The sequence below is a fragment of the Scyliorhinus canicula genome, chromosome 4, assembly GCF_902713615.1.
Source record: "Scyliorhinus canicula chromosome 4, sScyCan1.1, whole genome shotgun sequence".
NCBI lineage: Eukaryota > Metazoa > Chordata > Chondrichthyes > Carcharhiniformes > Scyliorhinidae > Scyliorhinus > Scyliorhinus canicula.
In genome coordinates this window covers 135028577-135050599 of record NC_052149.1, presented here as the reverse complement: position 1 = coordinate 135050599, position 22023 = coordinate 135028577, and the positions used below count along the sequence as shown (strand labels likewise).

The 22023-nt window shown below is 47.2% G+C and overlaps 1 protein-coding gene across 1 annotated transcript in view; it reads right to left on the bottom strand.

Moving 5' to 3' along the window:
- LOC119965024 (lymphocyte cytosolic protein 2-like) overlaps positions 1–22023 on the bottom strand; it is a 220454-nt gene that overhangs the window by 145026 nt on the left and 53405 nt on the right. Inside the window, exon 3 of the mRNA XM_038795232.1 lies at positions 17549–17595. Within this exon, the coding sequence (XP_038651160.1) occupies positions 17549–17595 (47 nt within the window). The remainder of the gene's footprint in view (positions 1–17548; positions 17596–22023) is intronic.

Sequence of the window (22023 nt, the reverse complement as noted above, 5' to 3'; positions counted from 1 at the left end):
CAAGGAACCATCCAATGTCCTCCACAGTCTCCTTTTCTCTGAGGGCCTCGAGGACATTACATGCTGACCACTGTTTCATTGCTTTGTGGTCAAAGGTGTTTTTCTTCAAAAACTTTTCCACGAAGGACAGGTGTTTCGGCACAGTCCAACTGCTTGGAGCGTTCCGCGGCAATGAGGCCAGGCCCATCCTTCGCAACACCGGGGACAGGTAGAACCTCAGTATGTAGTGACACTTGGTGTTTGCATACCCGGGGTCTACGCACAGCTTGATGCAGTTGCACACAAAGGTGGCCATCAGAATGAGGGCGGCGTTGGGTACGTTCCTCCCTCCTTTATCTAGAGGCTTGTACATTATGTCTCTTCGGACCCGGTCCATCTTGGATCTCCAAATGAATTTGAAGATGGCCCGGGTGACTGCTGCGGCGTAGGTCCGAGTGATGGGCCAGACCTGCACCACGTACAGTAACACCGAGAGTACCTCACACCTGATGACCAGGGTTTTGCCCGCAATGGAGAGGGAGCGTTGCTCCCACCAGCCCAGTTTCTGTTTTGCTTTAGCAATGCGTTCCTCCCAGTTTTTGGTGCATATCGAACCATATCCCCAGCACCTTCAGGTAATCTGACCTGACTGTGAAGGGGACAAAGGATCGGTCGGCCCAGTTCCCAAAGAACATGGCCTCACTCTTGCCGCGGTTTACCTTGGCTCCTGAGGCCAGTTCAAACTGGTCGCAGGTGTCCAAGAGCCTGCGTACAGACGCGGGGTCCGAGCAGAAGACGGCGACGTCGTCCATGTACAGGGATGTTTTGACTTGCACGCCTCCGCTGCCTGGGATCGTCACTCCTCTCATACCCGGATCCTTCCTGATGGACTCGGCAAAAGGTTCTATGCAGCACACAAACAGGGCCGAGGAGAGAGGGCAGTCCTGCCTGACTCCAGATTTGATCTGGAACTTTTCTCATTCCCACCCATTGATTGAGACTGCGCTATAGATGTTTGTGTAGAGCAGTTTGATCCAATTGCGAATTCCCTCCCCAAACCCCATTTTGGAGAGCACATCCATCATGTAGGTGTGCGATATTCTGTCAAAAGCCTTCTCCTGATCAAGGCTGATGAGGCAGGTGTCCACCCTCCTGTCCTGCACGTAGGCGATCGTATCCCTGAGCAGCGCGAGGCTGTCAGAGATCTTCCTGCCGGGTACAGCACAGGTCTGGTCGGGGTGGATCACCGACTCCAGAGCAGACTTGACCCGATTGGCGATGACTTTGGCTAAGATATTGTAATCCACATTTAACAGTGAAATGGGTCGCCAATTTCGGATTTCTTTCCTTTCCCCCTTCTGCTTGTAGATGAGGGTGATGATGCCTTTCCTCATGGATTCTGACATGCTGCCTTCCAGAAGCATACTCTCGTACACTTCCAGCAGGTCTGGGCCCATCCAGTCCCACAGAGCCAAATACAACTCAGCCGGTAAGCCGTCGCTTCCGGGAATTTTACTCGTCTCAAAGGACTTGACGTCCTTTGTCAGCTCGTCCAGAGTTCATGGTTTGTCCAGGTTTTCCCCCTCGTTGTCATCCAAGACCTCCGTGATAGACGACAGGAAGGTCTGGGTAACAGTACTGTCTGTTGGCTTCAGATCATACAGTCTGGCATAGAAGGATTGACTGATCCTCAGTATGTCAGACTGCGATGTCTTTACAGAGCCATCTTCTTCCTTCAGGCTGCCGATCACAGAGGTCTCTCTGTGTACCTTCTGGAAGAAGAAACGTGAGCACTTTTCATCCTGCTCCATGGAGCGGACTCTGGACCGGAAGATAACCTTGGAGGCCTCCGAGGTGTAGAGCGAGGCTTGCTGGCCCTTCACCTCTTGGAGATCCTCCTTGACATCAACCCCCATCGACTGCAGCTGGAGCAAATTTTGCATGCTTTTCTGGAGCCTGGACATGACCCCTCGTCTCTCTCTCACCTTTTGAATGCCCTTGAGGATGAAGAACCTTTTGATGTTCCCCTTGATTGCTTCCCATCAGAGATGTGGAGACTCAAAGAGGGATTTCACGGTTCTCCAACCTTTGTAGTCCCTTTTGAGTTCCTGGAGGTTCTCTGGGGTCAACAGTTTTACATTTAGCTTCCATGTCCCCCTGCCCACCCCCTGGTTTTCCTGCAGGTGGCAGTCAGCCAGTAGGAGGCAGTGGTCAGAGAAGAACACCGGCTTGACGTCGGTGGGCCTGACCGTGAAAGCACGGGACACAAAAAAGAAATCTATTCTGGAACGGACGGACCCATCTGGCCGTGACCATGTGTATCTACGCTGCGCTCCGTCTGCAGGGTTGCTGAAGACGTCGAGCAGCTTTGCGTCTTTTACCGTTTCCATCAGGAGTCTGGACGTAGCGTCTAGTTTGCTGTCGGCTCTGCCGGATCGTCCAGCCGCATCGATGATGCAGTTGAAGTCACCGCCCAGGATGACCGGCTTGGAGGTGGCCAACAGCAGTGGTAGTTGCTGAAGGACAGCCAGCCGCTCAGTTTTTACGGCCGGGGCATACACGTTAATAAGTCTGATAGGGGTGTTTTTGTATTTGACGTCTGCTACGAGGAGGCGTCCACCCACCACCTCCTTAACGTCGGAGATGGTGAAATTGCCTCCCCGTAATTTGTGGGGACAAGTAATGAAAGGTGCTCGCCTAAGTTCTCCGAGGTGAAGGAGTTCGATCCTAACACCTTGGGTAGATCAGGCGAGCTGCATATTAGAGTGAGACTGGCTGCTCACTCTGATCTGCAGATTTGCCAAATATTGATTCTGCCCACAATGGGCGGATGGCCACAATTGGCTGGATCGTGACGCGGAGCGTCGTCAACAGCATGGGTTCAATTCCTGTGCCGGCTGAGGCCCCACACCTGAGGTGTGGTGATGCTCAGGTTAAATCACCAGCAGTCAGCACTCTCTCAAAAGGGGAGGCAGCCTTTTGTGCTTGGGGAATATGGTGACTTTCATTTCACTTTCATTTTCAGTATCTAAACAATTTCAAAATCATAAACATTGAGTCTTTGCCACCGCGGAATGTTTGTTTCAGAAAGGCTTAGGGAAATGATAGTTTCCTTCGGAATACTTCCAAGGCAGCAGATGTCTGATCTAACAGGAACTCCCACTCTGAGGATCAAACACCAGTTACAACCTTTGAGGCACCTTAGCACAATCCAATAATGTAAACACAGTTACTGATTCAGTAATCCCCAAATTGAATTTTGTCGATTGTTTACACAATCTGTTCAAGTCCATTAAAAATCTTTCCATTGTATTTTCTGAAATTTCTGACCATGCCAAAAAGGCATTTTATTGATCATCTTCCTTATAGATTGCATTCAGGAACTCGAAAAGAATGTCTAAACTTTAACTGGTAGCCAACTGAGGGGCATTCAACTCAAAAAATACTTCACTTCTGATTTTCGTATTTAAAGGCAGTTAATAACAATGCCAAGGCCAAACCTTCTTACCTCATTGGTCGAGGTAGAACCTGAGTCATTTAATTCTGCCACTGGGCATCAGGTTCAGATTCTGGGAACATCAAAGGGTAATCATAACAACAGAAAATACTGGAAATACTCAGCAGGTCAGGCAGCATCATTAACCATTCCTTCCAAGTGAAGCACCGATTTGTATGCACAATTACGTATTGAATTTAGTGTACCGTACTTGCTGCTCTCACTGCGGTCTCCTCTACACTGGGGGAGAGATCAAACACAAACTGGGTGACTGCTTCGTGGAACACTTCTGCTTTGCCCTCCAGCGTGACTCCAAGCTTCCAGTGGCCTGTCATTTTAATTCTCCACCTTACTCTTATGCTGATGCCTCTGTCCTTGGTCTGCTGAACTTTTCCAGTGAGGTTCAACGTAAGCTTCAGGAAAAGCACCTCAACTTTCCATTAGGTACTTTACATCCTCCTGGACTCAACATTAGTTCAACAATTTCAGACGTAAATTCGGCACCACTGTTTTGCTTCCTTTTCTTTGTGTGGTTCACTTATTATCACTTTCACTCAGCACATGTGCTCTGGGTACATCTTTTCTTTCTCGGTTTCTTTTCTCGTCCCATCTCCATTCCCCTTAGTTCTGGGAGACTAACTCTCCTGTCCTTCAATCTCTCCTGTCTCCCACCCATCTCAAAACTTCCTTTTGTCCTTCTGCCCACCCTTTACTCAAAAACCTATGACATCTCTTATATTTCCCAGTTCTGATGCAAGATCACAGACCTGAAACATTGACTCGGTTTCTCTCTCCACAGACGTTGAGTATTTCAATTATTTTTTGCTTCTAGTGCAGATTTCCAGAATTTGCTGCGTTCTGTTTTTTGGAAGAATAAGGTAAGGTAAAGTCGCCATAGCCCCAGATAACCATAAAGCCTCAAAGATAACCCCCTTTGAGGGGGAGAGCACGCTGGTGGTGGTGGTTTAATCTGAGGAGCATCACACCTCAGGCGAGGGGCAAGGTTGAGAAGGCGTTGTCTTCATGAATAACCTCAGTTGGTACAGGAATTGAACCCACACTGCTGGTCTTGTTCGCATCACAAACCAGCTGTCTAGCCCACTGAGCTAATCATACCATGACAAGTTAAACTTCCTTTCTGCCATTTTCTGCAATGGCCACAAGGATCTTAGTTTTATTTACATAGAATTTACAGTGCAGAAGGAGGCCATTCGGCCCATCGAGTCTGCACCGGCTCTTGGAAAGAGCACCCTACCCAAAGTTAACAACTCCATCCTATCCCCATAACCCAGTAACTCCATCCATCTTTGGACTGTGGGAGGAAACCGGAGCACCCGGAGGAAACCCACGCACACACGGGGAGGATGTGCAGACTCCGCACAGACAGTGACCCAAGCCGGAATCGAACCTGGGACCCTGGAGCTGTGAAGTGATTGTGCTAGCCACAATGCTACCGTGCTACCCTTTTATATCTGATAAAAAAATGTCAATTTCCAACCATCACCTTCTGCCAGGGTGCCCTGATCTATAAGTGAGCTTGTGTTTCCCCCCACACCACCTACCCATTGGCAATGTCACCCCCCAGACACATGGGCATTAACCCACAACCCCATGTGAGGTCACCTTGCTATGGGGTCCCTGGGTCCCCCCCCCCTTCAGGCTCCCCCAGCCCCCTTACAGCAGGCCCCCTCCAGGACCTCCACCTGTCACCACCCCCAATCTCCCAGAGGCCTGACATATCTGCCCTGCACACCCCCACCCTTCAAACCTGCCCTCCACCCTCCTTTCATGGGCATGGCCCCCCTTGGGCCCTTACCCTTGGAAGCTCCATCCTGACACCCTTGCACTGCCACCCTGGCAGTGCTCCTGCCAGTTTGGCATTGCCATCCAGGCACCTTGATGGTGCCAGGGTGGCAGTGCCAAGGTGCAAGCTGAGCGGTGCCCACATTCCAGGGGGAAGACTGGGGGGGCCACCCTGCACTATACCTGACCACCCAGGGATGACCAATGGCCCAGGAATCCCTTTGGGTGCCGTTCCACATGGTCCATGTTCTTGTGGACCAGTACTGATCGGCACCCAGCTGCAGCCTCCCTGGGGAGGCCGGTAGATCCTGGGTAGGTAGGTAGACCTTAAGTAGGTTTAGCAAGCACCATTTGGTCCCGCCACTTTTGGGCAGAGTACTGATTTCAATGCCGCGCAGGTCTTGGGTATGTCCCGCAAGGCGGGAAGGCTGTCGAGAGGCCCACAGGAGGCTTCACCCGGGATCTACCGGCCACGTTTTGCTCTCGCCTGAGCACAACGCAGCCACTGAATCCAAGTGTAATTTGATAGCGGTGAGGAAAATGCAGGTCGAGCCGCAGGAAACTCCCTGAAAAACCCACCACAAATTAAATTAGAAATTTTTCCATTGAATTCCACCCATAGAGTTTTTAAACAGAACAGAGCACCAGCCTACTCTAATCTCATTTTCCAGCACTTGGTCCATAGCCTTGTCTGCGCTTCAAGTGCTCATCAAAATGTTTCTGTAATGTTGCGAGAGTTCCCTTCTTTCACACCCTTTCAGGCAGTGAGTTCCAGATTCCCACCACCCTCTGGGTGTAAACATCTTTCCTCACATCCCCTCGAGACCTCCTGCCCATTCATTATCTTAAATCTATGCCCCCTGGTTACTGACCCGTCCACTAAGGGGAAAAGTTTCTTCCTATCCATCCTACCTATGCCCCTCATAATTTTATACACCTCTATATCAGGTTCACCCTCACACTGCTCTGCTCCAAGGAAAACAACCCCCGCCTATCCAGTTTCTCTCTTCATAGCTGAAACGCTCCAGACAGAACAACATCCTGGTGAATCTCCTCTGCACCCTCTCTAATGCAATCACTTCCTTCCTATAGCGTGGCGACCATAACAGTACCCAGCTGTGGCCTAACCACAGTAGCACAGTGGTTAGCACTGTTGCTTCACAGCACCAGGGTCCCAGGTTCAATTCCCGACTTAGGTCACAGTCTTTGCGGAGTCTGCACTTTCATAGTGTGACTGCGTGGGTTTCCTCCTTGTGCTCCGGTTACCACCCACAAGTCCCGAAAGACGTGCTGTTAGATAATTTGGACATTCTGAATTCTCCCTCTATGCACCCGAACAGGCACCGGAATGTGGCGACTGGGGGCCTTTCACAGTAACTTCATTGCATTGTTAATGTAAGTCTACTTGTAACAATAAAGATTACTATTAAAAACCAGCATTTTATACAGCTGCATGCCTTGGCTAATAAAGGCAAGCATCCTATATGCCTCATTAACACCTAATCTACCTGAATTACTGTCTTTCGGGATCTAAGGGCATGCACACCAATGTTCCTCCGATCTTCTGTATTTCCCTTGCCTTGTTCGCCCTCCCAAAATGCATTACCTCAGACTTTTCAGGGTTAAATTTCATTCGCCATTGTTCTGTCCATCTCACCAGCCTGCCTATATCGTCCTGTATTTTAAGCCTTCATCTTCCTCCTCACTATTTACCACACCGCCAATTTCTGTGTCAATTATTCTGTTATTGAACTCTGGGAACAAGTGAGATGGTCTGAAGTGTTTGTTCAGTTTGGAATGGTGAAAATGTCTTTGTATGACCTGGGGGTGGGGAGGGGGTGGGCGTGGTGGGAAATTCCTGTTTGCATAACTGTATCAATGCAATGTCTGTGACCTTACAGTGAGTGCAGGTGATAAAGATCTCCAATAGAGCTCTGTGCTCGTAAATTACACATACTCATTATGATTTGAATATTTAAAGGTTACTGCAGTATTTTGCTACCATATTTCCTACAGCAGGGTTAGATTACAAATTCACCAAACAGATAAGATGTTTAAATTTCCTATATATACAATCCAGCAAACTGAAGTGCCAACAGACTGAACTGTACACTTTCCTTTTACAATGTTTAAAACGTTGTTCTCTTTTCAGAACAGCAAGACCTTTAACTAGGGCTCTACACTTGTTTGCTCAAAGGTAACATTTCAACAGTACCCATGACATATATCTAATATTGTTCTCCTCAGAGCAGTGAAGGTTAAGGGGAAATTAATTGCTTTCAAAATGATGAACGGTTTCAATTGAGTTGATGGCGAGAAACAATTTCCTCTGGCAGGAGGATCAGAGGACACAGATTTAAGGTTTGAGATTTAAAACTAAAGAACTGAAGGACGATGGGAAGATTTCTTTTAATGCAGTGAATTGTTACGATCTGAAATGCATTCGCTGAAAGGGTAGTGGAAGCAGATTCAATGCTAGCCCTAAAAGGTAATTGATTAAATACTTGGAAAGGAAATATTGTAACGTAGTAGGGCAGAAGCCAAGGGCTAGGTCTAAGTGATTAGCTCTTTTATGGTGGGCTGAATGGCCTCCTTCTGATCCCTAAGATTCTCTCTTACAATGATCTTAAATTCTGCATCAAAACAACATCAAAACAGAAGTAAAGAGCTAAAATAGCCCTTATTGGATCAACTACTCAAAATACTCATGACTAAGGCATTCGATAGACCCCAGAAATTAAAGTAACTTTAGTTCAGTGTTATTCACATCAAACAGCTGCCGCACTGAGGCGTACAGGAATTACGTGGCATAGGGCCTTTTCAAGAGCGGGGAGGGAGTATTTGTGCAAGAGTTGCATATTTAGCAATTTCTGTTGAAGTTTGCAACATTTAACCAATCAGGATGTCTCTGAAGTTACCTCACACCTTCAGCACCAAAGACCCAAATCTTCATCTCAGGGCAAGGAGTGGTAAAACCAGAAGATTAGTACAAAAGCACACATTGTACAAAAAACAATATTGTGGTCACCATTCAGAGTAAAGCTTTTAAAATAGTTTAACTATAATTTTGGCATGTGACAACTAAGTGACATTTTAATTCTTTACTTCAGTTTTTCAATGCACTTAAAAGTTGGAAACATTCTATGACAGCTATTAAAATACTAGCAGAACCTAAAAGTCCAAAGATGTGCAAGATAATAATAACAATAATAATTGCTTATTGTCACAAGTAGTTACTGTGAAAAGCCCCTAGTCACCACATTCCGGCGCCTGTTCGGGGAGGCTGGTACGGGAATTGAATCCGCACTGCTGCCTTGTTCTGCTTGTAAGCCCACTGTGTTAAAACAGCCCCTGCTAGGTTAGATGGATTGGCCATATATTTTTATTAAAACAGTAAAAAAAATATAAGGCCAAACGGTACAAACACTGGGCGCGATTCTCCGCAAATCCGGCGTGCCGTGAAGGCTGCCGTGAAACTAGCCGTGTTTCACGCCAGCCTCGGAGCTCCGTTCCGGGACCCGATTCTCCCCCCCCCGGGCGGGGCTAGTATCGGGGCCGGGGGAATCACGGCGACGCGGAGTTAGCGAACGTCGCTAACTCCGCCCGCCAAGAGTCACGGCGGCTGACGCACACGATGACGTCAGCCGCGCCTGCGCGGGTTGGACGGCTCCAACCCGCGCATGCGCGGATGATGTCATCACGCAGACGCGTCAAACCCGCACATGCGCGGGCCGTCATGCCCCTCAGCCACCCCGCGGACTGATCCTGTGGGGCGGCGGAAGAACAAATAGTGCGCGGGTATCGGACTCGCTGCCCGCGATCGGTGCCCACCGATCGTAGGCCCATGCCACCCTTGGCACGGCCGTGGTGCGGCTGTGCCAATCGGCGCCATGGTTGTCCGGGACGGCACTTTGCAGCCGTTTTCACGAATGCTGAAAGCAGGTGTGATCGCAGCCGTGAAAACGGCTGTAAACTCCACGGTATTCGGCCCATCGGCCTGCGGAGAATCGCTGTTCGCCGTAAAAAACGGCGAGCAGCGATTCGTGTCAGGGGGCGGCCCAGGGGGGGGGGGGGGGGGGGGGGGGGGGGAGAATAGCGGGAGGCCATGAAAATTGTCGGGAAGGCCCTCCCGCTATTCTCCGACCCGTTGTGGGCAGCGGAGAATCGCACCCACTATTTTTGTGTTGTAGAAACAGGGTACCCTCCCCTCAGTAACAACGTATGGGAAGGGGTGTGTGTGGATACTCTGTTTTTTGTACAACTGTGTTGTGAACACTTTGAATAAACAAACGGTACAAGCACTAAACTTTGTGCTGGAGAGAGCAGATACCCTCACTTCTGTACCAACAGAAGGGAAAGGAAGGGAATGTGATGGGGAGAGAGGGGAAATGAGGTGGTGGGGAAGGTCCAATAGGACACAGCCTGAACTATCTACGGAGGCAGCATAACAAAAGAACCTTCAATTATGATGTGCCAGATTCCGGGGGTCCCCCAGAGGGGGTGAGGTAGGTGGATTGGCCATGTTAAATTGCCTCTGAGTGTCCAGAGATGTGCAGGTTAGGTGGATCGCATGTGCTAAATTGCCCCTTAGTACCCAAAGATGTCCAGGTTGGGTGGATTAGCCATTATCAATGCATGGAGCTATGGCGATGCACAAGTCTCCAGTTTGATGCAGGGTAGAACTTTACCTAATGTAGCTTTATTCCTGCTCTGGGGGAAGAACTGTATTAGCTGGTGTCGAGATATCTTTATTACCTGATGTTAGTGATATTTGGGGCGGCATGGTGGTGCAGTGGTTAGCACTGCTGCCTCACAGCACCAGGGACCCGGGTTCAATTCCTACCTGGGCAACTGCTGTGGAGTTTGCACTTTCTCCCCGTGTCTGTGTAAATTTCCTCCAGGTGCTCCTGTTTCCTCCCACAGTCCAAATATGTGAAGGTTAGGTGGATTGGACATGCTAAATTGCCCCTTCGGGTGAGGTTACAGGGTGGGGAATAGTGCCTGGGTAGAGCTGTCTTTCGAGGGTCGGTGCAGACTCAATGGGCCGAATGGCCTCTTTCTGTACATAGGGATTCTATGATATCTTTATTACCTGATGTGGTAGATACCTTCAGAATTCATAGACTCCCTAAAGTTCAATAGGAGGATATTCAGCCCATTGAGGTTGTACCGACCCTCTGAAAGGGTACCATACCTAGTCTACACCAACCCATTCACCTTACCCATCCCTGTAACCCCATCTAACCATTGGACACTAAGGGGCAATTAATGATACTAATGATAATAACAATAGCCTTTTATTGTCACAAGAATGAAGTTACTGTGAAAAGCCCCTAGTTGCCATATTGTTCGGTAAAGCTGGTACAGAAACTGAACCTGCGCTGCTGGCCTTGGTCTGCATCACAAACCAGGGGCGGGATTCTCCCCTACCCGGCGGGGCGGGGGGTCCCGGCGTAGCGGAGTGGCGTCAACCACTCCAGCGTCGGGCCTCCCCAAAGGTGCGGAATTCTCCACACCTTTAGGGGCCAAGCCCTCACATTAAGGGGCTTGGCCCGCGCCGGAGCGGTTGGCACCACGCCGACTGGCGCCCAAACCAGCTCCAGCGGCCTTTGCCGCCCGGCGCAGGGGCTGGCCGAAAGGCCTTCGCCGGTTCGCGTATGCGCCGGTGCGTCAGCTGCCGCTGACTTCATCACCGGCGCATGCGCGCTGGGGGATTCTCTTCTGCCTCCGCCATGGTGGAGGCCGTGGCGGCGGTGGAAGAAAAAGAGTGCCCCCACGGCACTGGCCCGCCCGCCCATCGATGGGCCCCGATCGCGCGCCTGGCCACCGTGGGGGTACCCCCGGGGTCCGATCATCCCGCGCCCCCCCGAGAACCCCGCTCCCGCCGCCAATCACGCCGCCACCAGAGTTGGTTCAAACCACAGCGGCGGGAGAGGCCTCCCAGTGGCGGGACTTCGGCCCATCGTGGACGGAGAATCGCCACAGGGGGCTCGCCGATCGGCGGGGGGTGATTCCCGCCCCCGACATTTCCTGGGTGGCGGAGAATTTCTGCCACGGCGGGGCTGGGATTTTCGGCGGCCCCGGGCGATTCTCCGACCCTGCGGGGCGTCGGAGAATTTCGCCCCAGATGTCTAGCCCACTGAGCTAAACCAGCCTATGAATTTAGCATGGTCAGTCCAACTAATCACATCTTTGGACTGTGGGAGTAAACTGGAGCACGGGAGGAAACCTACACAGACACGGGGAGAATGTGCAAACTCCACACAGTCACCCAAGGTTGGAATTGAACCCGGGTGCCTGGCGCTATTAGGCAGCAATGCTAACCACTGAAAGATGCAATATAAATACAAGTTATTTCTTCTTTCTTTCGATTTTAATCCACCACGGTTGATTGCTGGGTATGGGCTGGAAGGTGGTGTTAAAATCAATAATTTATTCTTTTACTTTGATGGTCTGGGAGTGAATCAAGAAACATTTATTGAAGAAAAACAATGGGTGAGTGGAACAACTGAAAGCTAAAGCGAATATCCAGAATTAAAGAACACTTGTCCTTATGTGCCAAAGTGTGGTTCAGCAGAATGAAAGTCCAATAAAATTGTTGCAAGGTATCAGAAAGTTCTAACCTTTGTAAACAATGCTTCTGTCCAACTGAAAGCTCCAACAAAAAGACAGAAAGAAGAATATCCAAGCCAAAGCTTTCCATTGATCTGTTCCTGCATGGGATCATAGAATCATAGAATTTACAGTGCAGAAAGAGGCCATTCAGCCCATCGAGGCTGCACCGGCCCTTGGAAAGGGCACCTTACCTAAGCCCACACCTCCTAGTAACCCAGTCACCCCACCTAACCTTTTTGGAAACTGGGGCAATTTAGCATGCCCAATCCACCTAACCTGCACACCTTTGGACTTTGGAAGGAAAGGAGCACCCAGAAGAAACCCACGCAGACACAGGGAGAACGTGCAGACTCCGCACAGACCGTGACCCATGCCGGGAAGCGAAACCTGGGATCCTGGAGCTGTGAAGCAACAGTGCTAACTACTGTGCTGCCGTGCCGCCCAATCCTCAGTTACATCTTACAATCAATCGTTAAAAATAACAACTCATACCGAGGCTGCTGGGCTGCATAGCTCTCAGCAACATTCATCTGATACACAAATGAAATCAACTGTAGCCTAATCAGGAAGTGCTCTGCTGCAGTACTTTCCACTCGGGCAGTAGCCTGCTTGTTTTTTTCAGTTTCCTTTATTGTTGAGAATCTGAGATAGTGATCTCCCTCTCTCACTTACCTAAAATAACCTTTCTGCTCAATGGCTTCTGCTCTTTTCTATTGGTTATGCAGATGTTAAAACGCTTTGTCTCTGCCAGTTCAGAATCATACATCTCACTTTACCTGCTTTTCTTGCTCAGTGATTTCGTCTTTTCATAGCTTCGCTGATCTGAGTTTTTTCCACTCCAAATTGCTGTTTCAAGATTTTTTACCACTTTTCTGAGTATCTCTCTTGTTTCATGAACCCTGATATTGCTCGAATTCTATTGCATCAGCACAGTTTAGTTGACATCATCTACTCAGTCATATGGTCAGTCTCGGAGCTGTTTGAACAATTTCGGTATTGTCTCAGTGTTGTTTGCAGCAGTCTTGTGATCAGTTTAAGTATTGTTTGGTCAGTTTGGGTTTAATTTGCAGAGTTTCGAGGTCAGTTTCAATGTTTGCTCAGTCTTGTGGTCAGTTTCAGTCTTATTTGGTCAGTTTCAATGTTGTTTAGCCTGTTTTGTGGTCAGTCTCAGTGTTAATTGGTCAATTTTGTGGTCAGTTTAGGATGTGATTGGCCAGTCTCGGTGCTGATTTGTTAGTCTTGGACTTGTGAGGAGGATGCAACGAGGCTTCAAGAGGACTTTGGCAGGGTAAGCGAATGGTTACGTTCTTGGCAGATTGACTATATTGTGAATAAGTGTGAAGTTATCCACTTGGTAAAATCAAACAGAAAAGGAGAGTATTTCCTAAATGGTGAGAAGTTGGGTGGTGTTGATGTCCAAAGGAACCTGGTGTCCTTGTCCGTGAGTCACTGAAAGCTTGCATGCAGGTGCAGCATACAATTAGGAAAGCAAATTATATGTTTGCCTTCAGCATAAGGGGAATAGGATATAGGAATAAAGATGTGATGCTGTAATTGTATAGAGCCTTGGTGAGACCGCATCTGGAGTATTGTGTACAGTTTTAGTCACCTTATCTGAGGATGGGTGCATATGCCATAGAGGGAGTACAACAGAGGTTCACCAGACTAATTCCTGAGATGATGGGAATGTGCTATGAGACGAGATTGAGGAAACTGGGCCTGTATTCTCTAGAGTTTTGAAGAATGAGAGGTCATCTCATTGGAACTACAAAATTCGTACAGGGTTTGACATGGTGTTTCCTCTAGCTGGGAGTCTATAACAAGGGGACACAGTCGCAGAAGGGCATTTAAGATTGAGATGAGGAAGAACTTCTTCAGTTGGAGAGTGGTGAATCTTCCGAATTCTCTATCCCAGAAGGCTGCGGAAGCTCAATTACTGAACATGTTCAAAGCAGAAATTGATTAATCTTTGGATACTAAATGACACCAAAGGGATATGCGGTTCATGGGAAAACGGCAGAGTTAGATGATCAGCCATGATCTAGTTGAATGACAGAGCAGAATTGATGGGCTGAATGGCATACTTCTGCTCCTATTTCCTATATTCCATGTTCTACCATACTTCATTGAATTCAGATCAGCTCTCAACCAGCTGTCGTGATATTAACTTGCAGCAAGTCCCGACCAGCCTCAGTCCTTACTGGTGTACATTAGCTCCTGGTCTCACAATGCCTTTATTTTAAAATTTACATCCCTGGTTTCAAACCCCTATTTGGCTTACGGCTTCACTATCTCTGTCACTCCTGCAAACCTACAAGACCTCGAGACCTCTGCCCTTCTACAATTCTTGTCTTTTGCGGAACATTGTTACTCAGAGTGAGGAGTTGAATCAATCTGCCCAATGAGTTAACAGAGGCAATGACATTTACAGTGGGACTGAATACTATGGTGGAGGGCTAGATACTAAAAAGGATGAATTAATTGACTGACCTGCTCTCACTTCTGACTTACATTATTATGTCATTCCTAGAAAGTTGGAGTGGAAGTGCTTTCTTCAGCTTTATACTTCATCATGGAGTACTGAAAGATACCATTGTGACTGGATTATTTTGCACTATTGTCTGTCACAGTCACATCAGAGACTGTCCCCTGAAAAGTAAAAGATCGAGTGCTGTTGTGAAAATCCTCCTTGGAAAGATTGAGTATCGGGGGTTTACTCGGGCCCTCAGCCGCTGGGTGTAAGTGATAGCCAAGAAAAAGAGCTGCTGGCAATGACCCACTTTCATTGGGTCTATCCATTGCAGGTTGAATTGTCAGATGGACCTCATAGCCAAACCTTGTGAATTTTCTCCCTTAATGATATGAATTGTATCTTGGTGTGGCGTTAGCTGTTGTCAGTGGTCATGCTTTCACCTGAGTCAGATAGCTATGCGTTCAAATTCCGCTCCAGAGACTTGAGCACATAATGGGCCAAGTTCTTAACGGTACCAGACACGTGTGGCCTGAGCCGGAGTGCTGGCTGCAGACTGTGTCCCACCACACTGGTCAGGGGGTGTCTGCTAGGGCTGGGGTGACTGGTGGGGGCTGGCAAAGGGGTCACGGTTTGCGGGTTAGGTTACGCGCACAGCCAACGCCATATGGTATGGCGCGACCGGTGCAGGTTCATCAGCCATGCGCGACCCGGGACCCAGCCATTTTCCAGCCGTTTTCGGCACAATCCGCGGGCGTTTTACACTGCGCCAGTGGTAGCCCCTCACCGGTACCGGAATCGGTGAGGGGTTTGCACAATTTGCCAGTCGTGAAACACCACGGGTCCCACGCCGGTGTCAGCACTTAGCTGCAGAAACGGAGAATTCCGCCCGTGGTCCTTTTGATAACAAAAGCCTCTATCCTCTTACCTGGATATAAAAGATCCATTGACATTATTCAAAGAGCTGCGAATAAAGAGTGATTCTTGGTTGATGATTAATTTCTGCCCCGCCACCATCAACGAAAAGCAAACACTACATTTTTGTTACCCCATGAAAGATACATTGAAAATTGTTGAGACCTGATCAATCAAAGTACTGGTTGGGAAACAGTTGTAGACTGAAGCTAAATGGAGGTTCTAGTGTTCACTCCATCTTGGTGGGAGGGACAAGGCACATCCCCTCCCACCTCATTTACATATCAACATTTCCCTTTCTTACCCCAGAGTTCCTCCATCCTTGTGAGAATGTCTGGTTGTTATTCCCCCGGTTTTGTGTCAGAATTTTCAGGGGAAAATCACAGATAATTCATTACCATGGGTCTAACCAACTCACCCAACAATATCATTTGCAGCAGCATTAGTTCAAATTAGGCAATAAAAATCAGCAAGAAATATAAAACTGTAGTCAAGTAATGAAAAAAAGATTGAAATCAAACAGTATTAAAAGTATTTGTGAAATAAACAATTTGCCCAGTGAAAGTCACGATAGTCCCAGAGGACCATAGGCTGCTCTCCGCTTTTAACCTGATAGTCACCACACCTCAGGCGAGGGTAAAGGCTGAGAAGGCAGGTCCTTCATGGCAACCTCAGCCAGTACGGGAATTGAACCTCGTTCTGCATCACAAACCAACCCCTCAGCCAACTGAGCTAGCTGACATGCCCAGTATTGGAGGATAAACAATTCATCACCAACACTGCAGAGGGATCTCAGCTAAAGGCATCACAGTTTTCATTGAGGCCAGTGTGGAAGCTCTGGTTCTGGGCACCCAGCGCAGTTTCTTTCCATTCCTAATTGTTTGCGGTGAAACACTCCATGAACACACTGGCAACTTCCCTTTCATGTTGCAATGAAATATGATAACAATGAGCACAGAACAGCCAGCCAGACAGCTCAGCACTAACATGTCTGGGCCTATTGGGACCTGACATCCGGGACTGTCCAGCAAACGTACTGGTGAACACCTGACATCCACAGGTCACACTGACACTTTATGTTCAGTCAATTAAACTTCATTGTACTCTAATCTATCAATGCTCTTGGAAAAAGGCTGCTATTGAAATGTATTGCTTTGTTAGGATTTCCCAAAGTAAACATATAGAATTATAGACATTTTATGTGACATATAAAGATACAATCAATGCACTATTGTTGGGTTTGTGTGCACAATACTGTACTATGGTTTAGGAAGGAGAAAATGTATGAGAAAGTCAGTGATTCCATTGTGCAAAATATAGGCCACAACAATTAGCATTTAATCGTTGGAACAAATATTTTTTGAGTTTGGACCAGTCACCTTCTTTCCAATCGGGTTGGAGCAGCTGTTTAAACATTTGCATTAATATATTTTGACAGCGTGTGAATTGGGTGTGGGTTTGAGGTGTTTGTGGGGGTAATATTATTAGACTGATAATCTAGAGGCCCAGGCTAATGCTCTGGGGACACGGGTTCAAATCCCACCACAGCAGCTGGTGAAATTTAAATTATTTAAATAAATCTTCCGTTGAAAACTAGACCCAGCAATGGTAACAATTAAACTACCATTGATTGTTGTAAAAACCCATCTGGTTGACTGATGTTCTTCAGGGAAGGAAATCTGCTGGCCTTACCTGGTCTGGCCTACATGTGATTCCAGAGCCACAGCGATACGGCTGACTCTTAACTGCCCTCTGAAGTGGCCCAGCCACTCTGGAACAATTAGGGATGGGCAACAAATGCTGGCCTTGCCAGTGATACCCACATCCCATGGAAGAATAAGGGGGAATAAAATCAGCAAATCAAAACCCAGTTTTACAACGGTCGCCATTTTAATTTATATGGAAGTCATTGAGAGAAATGTAACAGCTCTGCGAATTTGCAACCACCCACCTTCACACAATCAAAGTTGGGATCTGCACACCCATGGGTTCTCTGGTTGATGAATTTGGACAAATCACATAATATATTTGCAAGCCCTAAACTGAGCTGCTCCTGAATAAACAAGTGTGAATGGTCCACAGTGACCCAATTTCAGGCTTTCCGATTGAAAACAAAAAACGCTGAAAATACTCAGCAGGTTAGAGAAACAGTTAATGTTTCAGGTTGAGAGTTTCCAATTGTCATGCACAGGTTGGGCTAATATGGTTGGTCGACATGAAGCTGCTACACTTGTACCCATGAAATACAAATAATCTCAGAAACTACTTACGGCACCCGTAGTGTAGGGAACCTTTGAATGTCATTTTCAGACATGCTCTGTAAAACAAAAGAAAACACTCACTCAGTTTCAAAGTCTCAGAATTTATCGAGAGTGTAGCCATACAATATTCAATTTGTGCACAACTATAATGAACCAATCTAAAAGATGCTACATTAAACTATGACAAATATCAATGGAAACTGAGGATTCTCGTGTTGTTATTTTTGAAAAATGATTCTCATGACTGGAAACTTTGTACTTTGAAAAGAGACAGAATAAACTGCTTTGAAAATAGGAGGCCATGTTCCAAGATGAAGGTAAGAAAAGCAAACAAGATGCCCTCCCAAGGCAATATGAAGAGAGAGACATTACGTGTTATTTAGAGATACGGAAATTCAACATTTTTCAAAATGCGAAGTGCTGGATTTTTTTAATAAACATTTTATTGAATTATCAAATATAAACAGATATATATATATGGACAAAAATATACACAGCATATAAATTTCATGGACAACAAAATAAAACTTTAAAAAAACTGAATCAAAAGTAGGAAGGTAGTTAACGAGTGCAATGGGACAAGAGAACCGTATTACTGTACTAAACTACCCCCCACTAACTCAACACCCCTTAACCTTCAAATGTGTCCAGTTCCTTAAAGATAGAAATAAATAGCCCCAATTTTGGTAGAACCTTCCCACCGAACCTCTGATAGTATACTTGACTTTTTCCAGATGCAAGGCCGATAGGATCTGTAGGATTTTCCATGGGCAGAATCCTCCACCCTGCCGACAGCGCACCCATGCCTGCGCGTTTCCTGATGGCATGAGGTGGCCCACAAAGGGAAATTGCATTGGCCGGCTGCAGGAATGGAGAATCCGGCTGCTGGTGAAGGGGGAAAAGGGGATTGGCAGGACGGAAAATCCCACCCCATATCTTCCACCCAAGGAAGGTGCCTTGGGTGGTGAGGGAGATCTCCAGTTGAGTAATATTCACCTCCTGGCTATTAACGAAACAAAGGCAAGAACATCCGCCTTCACTCCCGAGTATAAAGACGGCAAATCTGATATCCAAATACTGCAACTAGCGGGCAAGGTTCTGGAGTTATTTGCAAAATCTTGGATATTGAGTCAAAAAAGGAAGCTAAGTCTCCAGCAAGCTTAGGACAAGACCAAGATGCATGTGTATGGTTAGCTGGTGTAAGTGAATAGCGGTCACACTTGTTTTCCACGTCTCAAAATAATCCACTCCCCCTGCCTTTATCCAATGCTCAGTCTGGCACAGGATGAAGTGGAGTTCACCCTGTAGAGGGCTTCACTCCAAACCACCTCAGGGAGCACAGAGACTAGCACCCCACCCATCTCGTATACGCTATCCAAAGGGGCAGGATGTGAATATAGAATGAGGTTGTGCAGATTTGAAATTGACCCTCTCCCCTGCTGTGCCAAGGCCAATATCTTTCCCTGCCTACCTATCCTCTGTTTCTCTGAAGCAGAGCGCTGCGGATTCTGGAGCTCTTACCTGCTGATATTAATATAAATAATATAATATAAATATAATATTAATATAAATAATATAAATGCCGATATTAATTTGATATTTGTAACAAAACATGCTTTGGGTTAAAAAATGGGGATACATTTAAATAAAAATAAAAACCATGCACATTCATCTTGACAATTTGCATCCTGCCTGCCAGAGTCAGAGGGAGATTATTCCACCTCTCTAAGTCCATGTTAAACATACCGACGAGGCCTGAAAAATTAAGTTTGTGCAGTAAGGCCCAGTTATAGGCTGTGCGGATCCCCAGATATCAGAAATTAGAGGGCAAGAGGCGAAACGGCAACTAACCAAGTTGAGTTCCACTGGCTGACAGGTTCACTGGAAAACTCTCACTTTTACTCATATTCAATTTATAACCTGAACATGTGCCAAATCTAAAGTATCTTCATGACTTTTTCTATTGAGGAGGTCGGAACCATTATATGTAAGAGTAGGTCATCTGCATATAGCGAGACCTGGTGCTCCTCTTCCTCCGGGTGTATTCCCCTCCACCCCTCGGATGACCTCAATGCTCGCCAGAGGTTCAATGGAGCAATGGAGAAAGGGGCCAGCCCTGACTCGTGCCCCTGCCTAGCAGAAGGATCAGAGGTCAAATCTGTGTGGATATTGGCTTTCGAGGAATTGTACATCAGACGTACCCAGGAGGAGAATTTGGGGCCAAATCCAAATCTATCCAAGATAGATCCACTCCATCCTGTCAAATGCTTTTCTCCCCATCCAAAAATACTATAACTTCAGGTTCTCAAGCAAATGAGGGGCAAAGGACAATGTTCAAGACACGTCGGACATTATATGGTAACTGTCCATCTTTGATAAAGTTTGTATGATCCTCCGATATTATAGTTAGGAGACAGGGTTCCATCCAGGTTGCCTGGCATTCAGCTAGTGGTTAACATCAGTGTTGAGGAGTGAAATGGGTCGATAAGACCCACACTCTACTGGGTCCTTAACCTCTTGAAGGAGCACAAGAGTGTGGCTTGGCAAGGGGCGGGGTACAGATCCCCTGGACAGTGAATGGTTGAACATGTCCAATATTAAGCATATCAGTTGCTCTGAGAACCACTTATGAAAGTTGGATAGGAAGCCATCAGGACTGGGGGCTTTGCCGGATTTCAGCCGACAGATACATTTCTGTATTTCTTCTGAGCTTAAGGCAGATTTCAGTTCCCGTTTCCTGCCTTCCTCAATGTTCGGGATGTGTAAACATCTAGAAACCTCACTCTGTCTCAGGTGTCTGGAGGAGGTTCTGACTCATATAGCTCATGGTAAAACGTACACAAAGCTGCAATTACCAGGAGAGGGGCTGATATCAGGTGACCTTCTTTGCTCCGAATGTGAGAGATTTCTCGGGAGGCAGCCTGCTTCTCGAGTTGATGTGCAAGAAGACAAACTTCTCCCCATGTTCATAGAAGGTTCCCCTAGAATATCGTAACTGATGCATCAATTTATTTGTAGAAATCAATTCAAAGTGAAGTTGCAAGTTTTTTCTATGCATCAGTAATTCCGGTGTTGGGGCAAAAGAATATTATCAGTCAACCTCCAAGATGGAGACCACCAGCCTTTCTCGTTCCGCTCTCTCTTTGTCACAATGTGAGCTTTACATGAGATAATCTCCCTCTTATGACGGCGTTTAGGCTTTTCCCAGAGTGTTGAAGGAGAAACTGATTCTGGTTGGTTAAGTTTGATAAAGTCTGCCACAGCAGCAGACAATTGCTCACAAAATTTGTCATCAGACAGTAAAATGGTATCTAGTCTCCAAGGCAGGTGCTCAGGGAGGCCGAAATCAAAGCAAAATTCAACAAAATGAGGGGCATGATCCAAGATGACAATTGCCAAGTATTCAGCTGTTCTCACTGAGGGGAGAAGGGATTTGTCAACAACAAAAAAAATCAATTTGGGTGTAGGTGTGGTGTACTTGCGAAAAAAGGATAATTCTTTACTGTTTGGATGCAGAAAAAGCCACAGGTCAACCTCTCCAATCAGATCCATGAAAGGGGTCAATACCCTTGACATCCCAGTTTGGGGCTGGAATTTTGACATGGAGCAGGTCCAGTTTAGGGTCCGAGACACAATTTAACTCTTCTCCAAGGGTCATCTGATGTGATTCAAAGTTGGGGAGGACATTCACCGGGGAGTCTATGAAGCTCGGGTCAAAACATAGAACATACAGTGCAGAAGGAGGCCATTCGGCCCATCGAGTCTGCGCCGACCCACTTAAGCCCTCACTTCCATCCTAACCCTACAAAACCCAATAACCCCTCCTAACCTTTCTGGTCACTAAGGGCAATTTATCATGGCCAATCCACCTAACCTGCACGTCTTTGGACTGTGGGAGGAAACCGGAGCACCTGGAGGAAACCCACACAGACACAGGGAGAACGTGTAGACTCCACACAGACAGTGACCCAGCAGGGAATCGAACCTGGCGCTGTGAAGCCACAGTACTATCCACTTGAGCTACCGTGCTGCCCACGCGTCATCCCAATTGGGAGCATAAATATTGACCAAAATAACCAGAGTGTTTTCCAGTGAACCACAGCCAATAATGTAGCGCCCATTGGGGTCATCCTTAATCCGAGAGGGAGTAAATTGTATTATTTTGTGGATTAGTGTTGCCATGGCTCTGGCCCTACCATTAAAGCCGGAGTTAAACACTTGTCCCACCCAATTTTTGCGATGCCTTATTTGGTCCTTGACATGCAAGTGGGTCCCATGTAGGAACACAACACCCGGTCTAGGCCCTTCAAATGTGCAAAGAACCTTGCCCGCTTCATTAGTCCATTCAAACCCCTCACATTCCAGGTTATAAAGTGGAAAGGAGATCCCCCACCACCTCTCCCACTGGGGTCAGCCATTACATCTGTAGTTCAGCAAGCAATGAATCCTGTAATGCCACGGCGAGGAGGTTCCACCAGGACAGC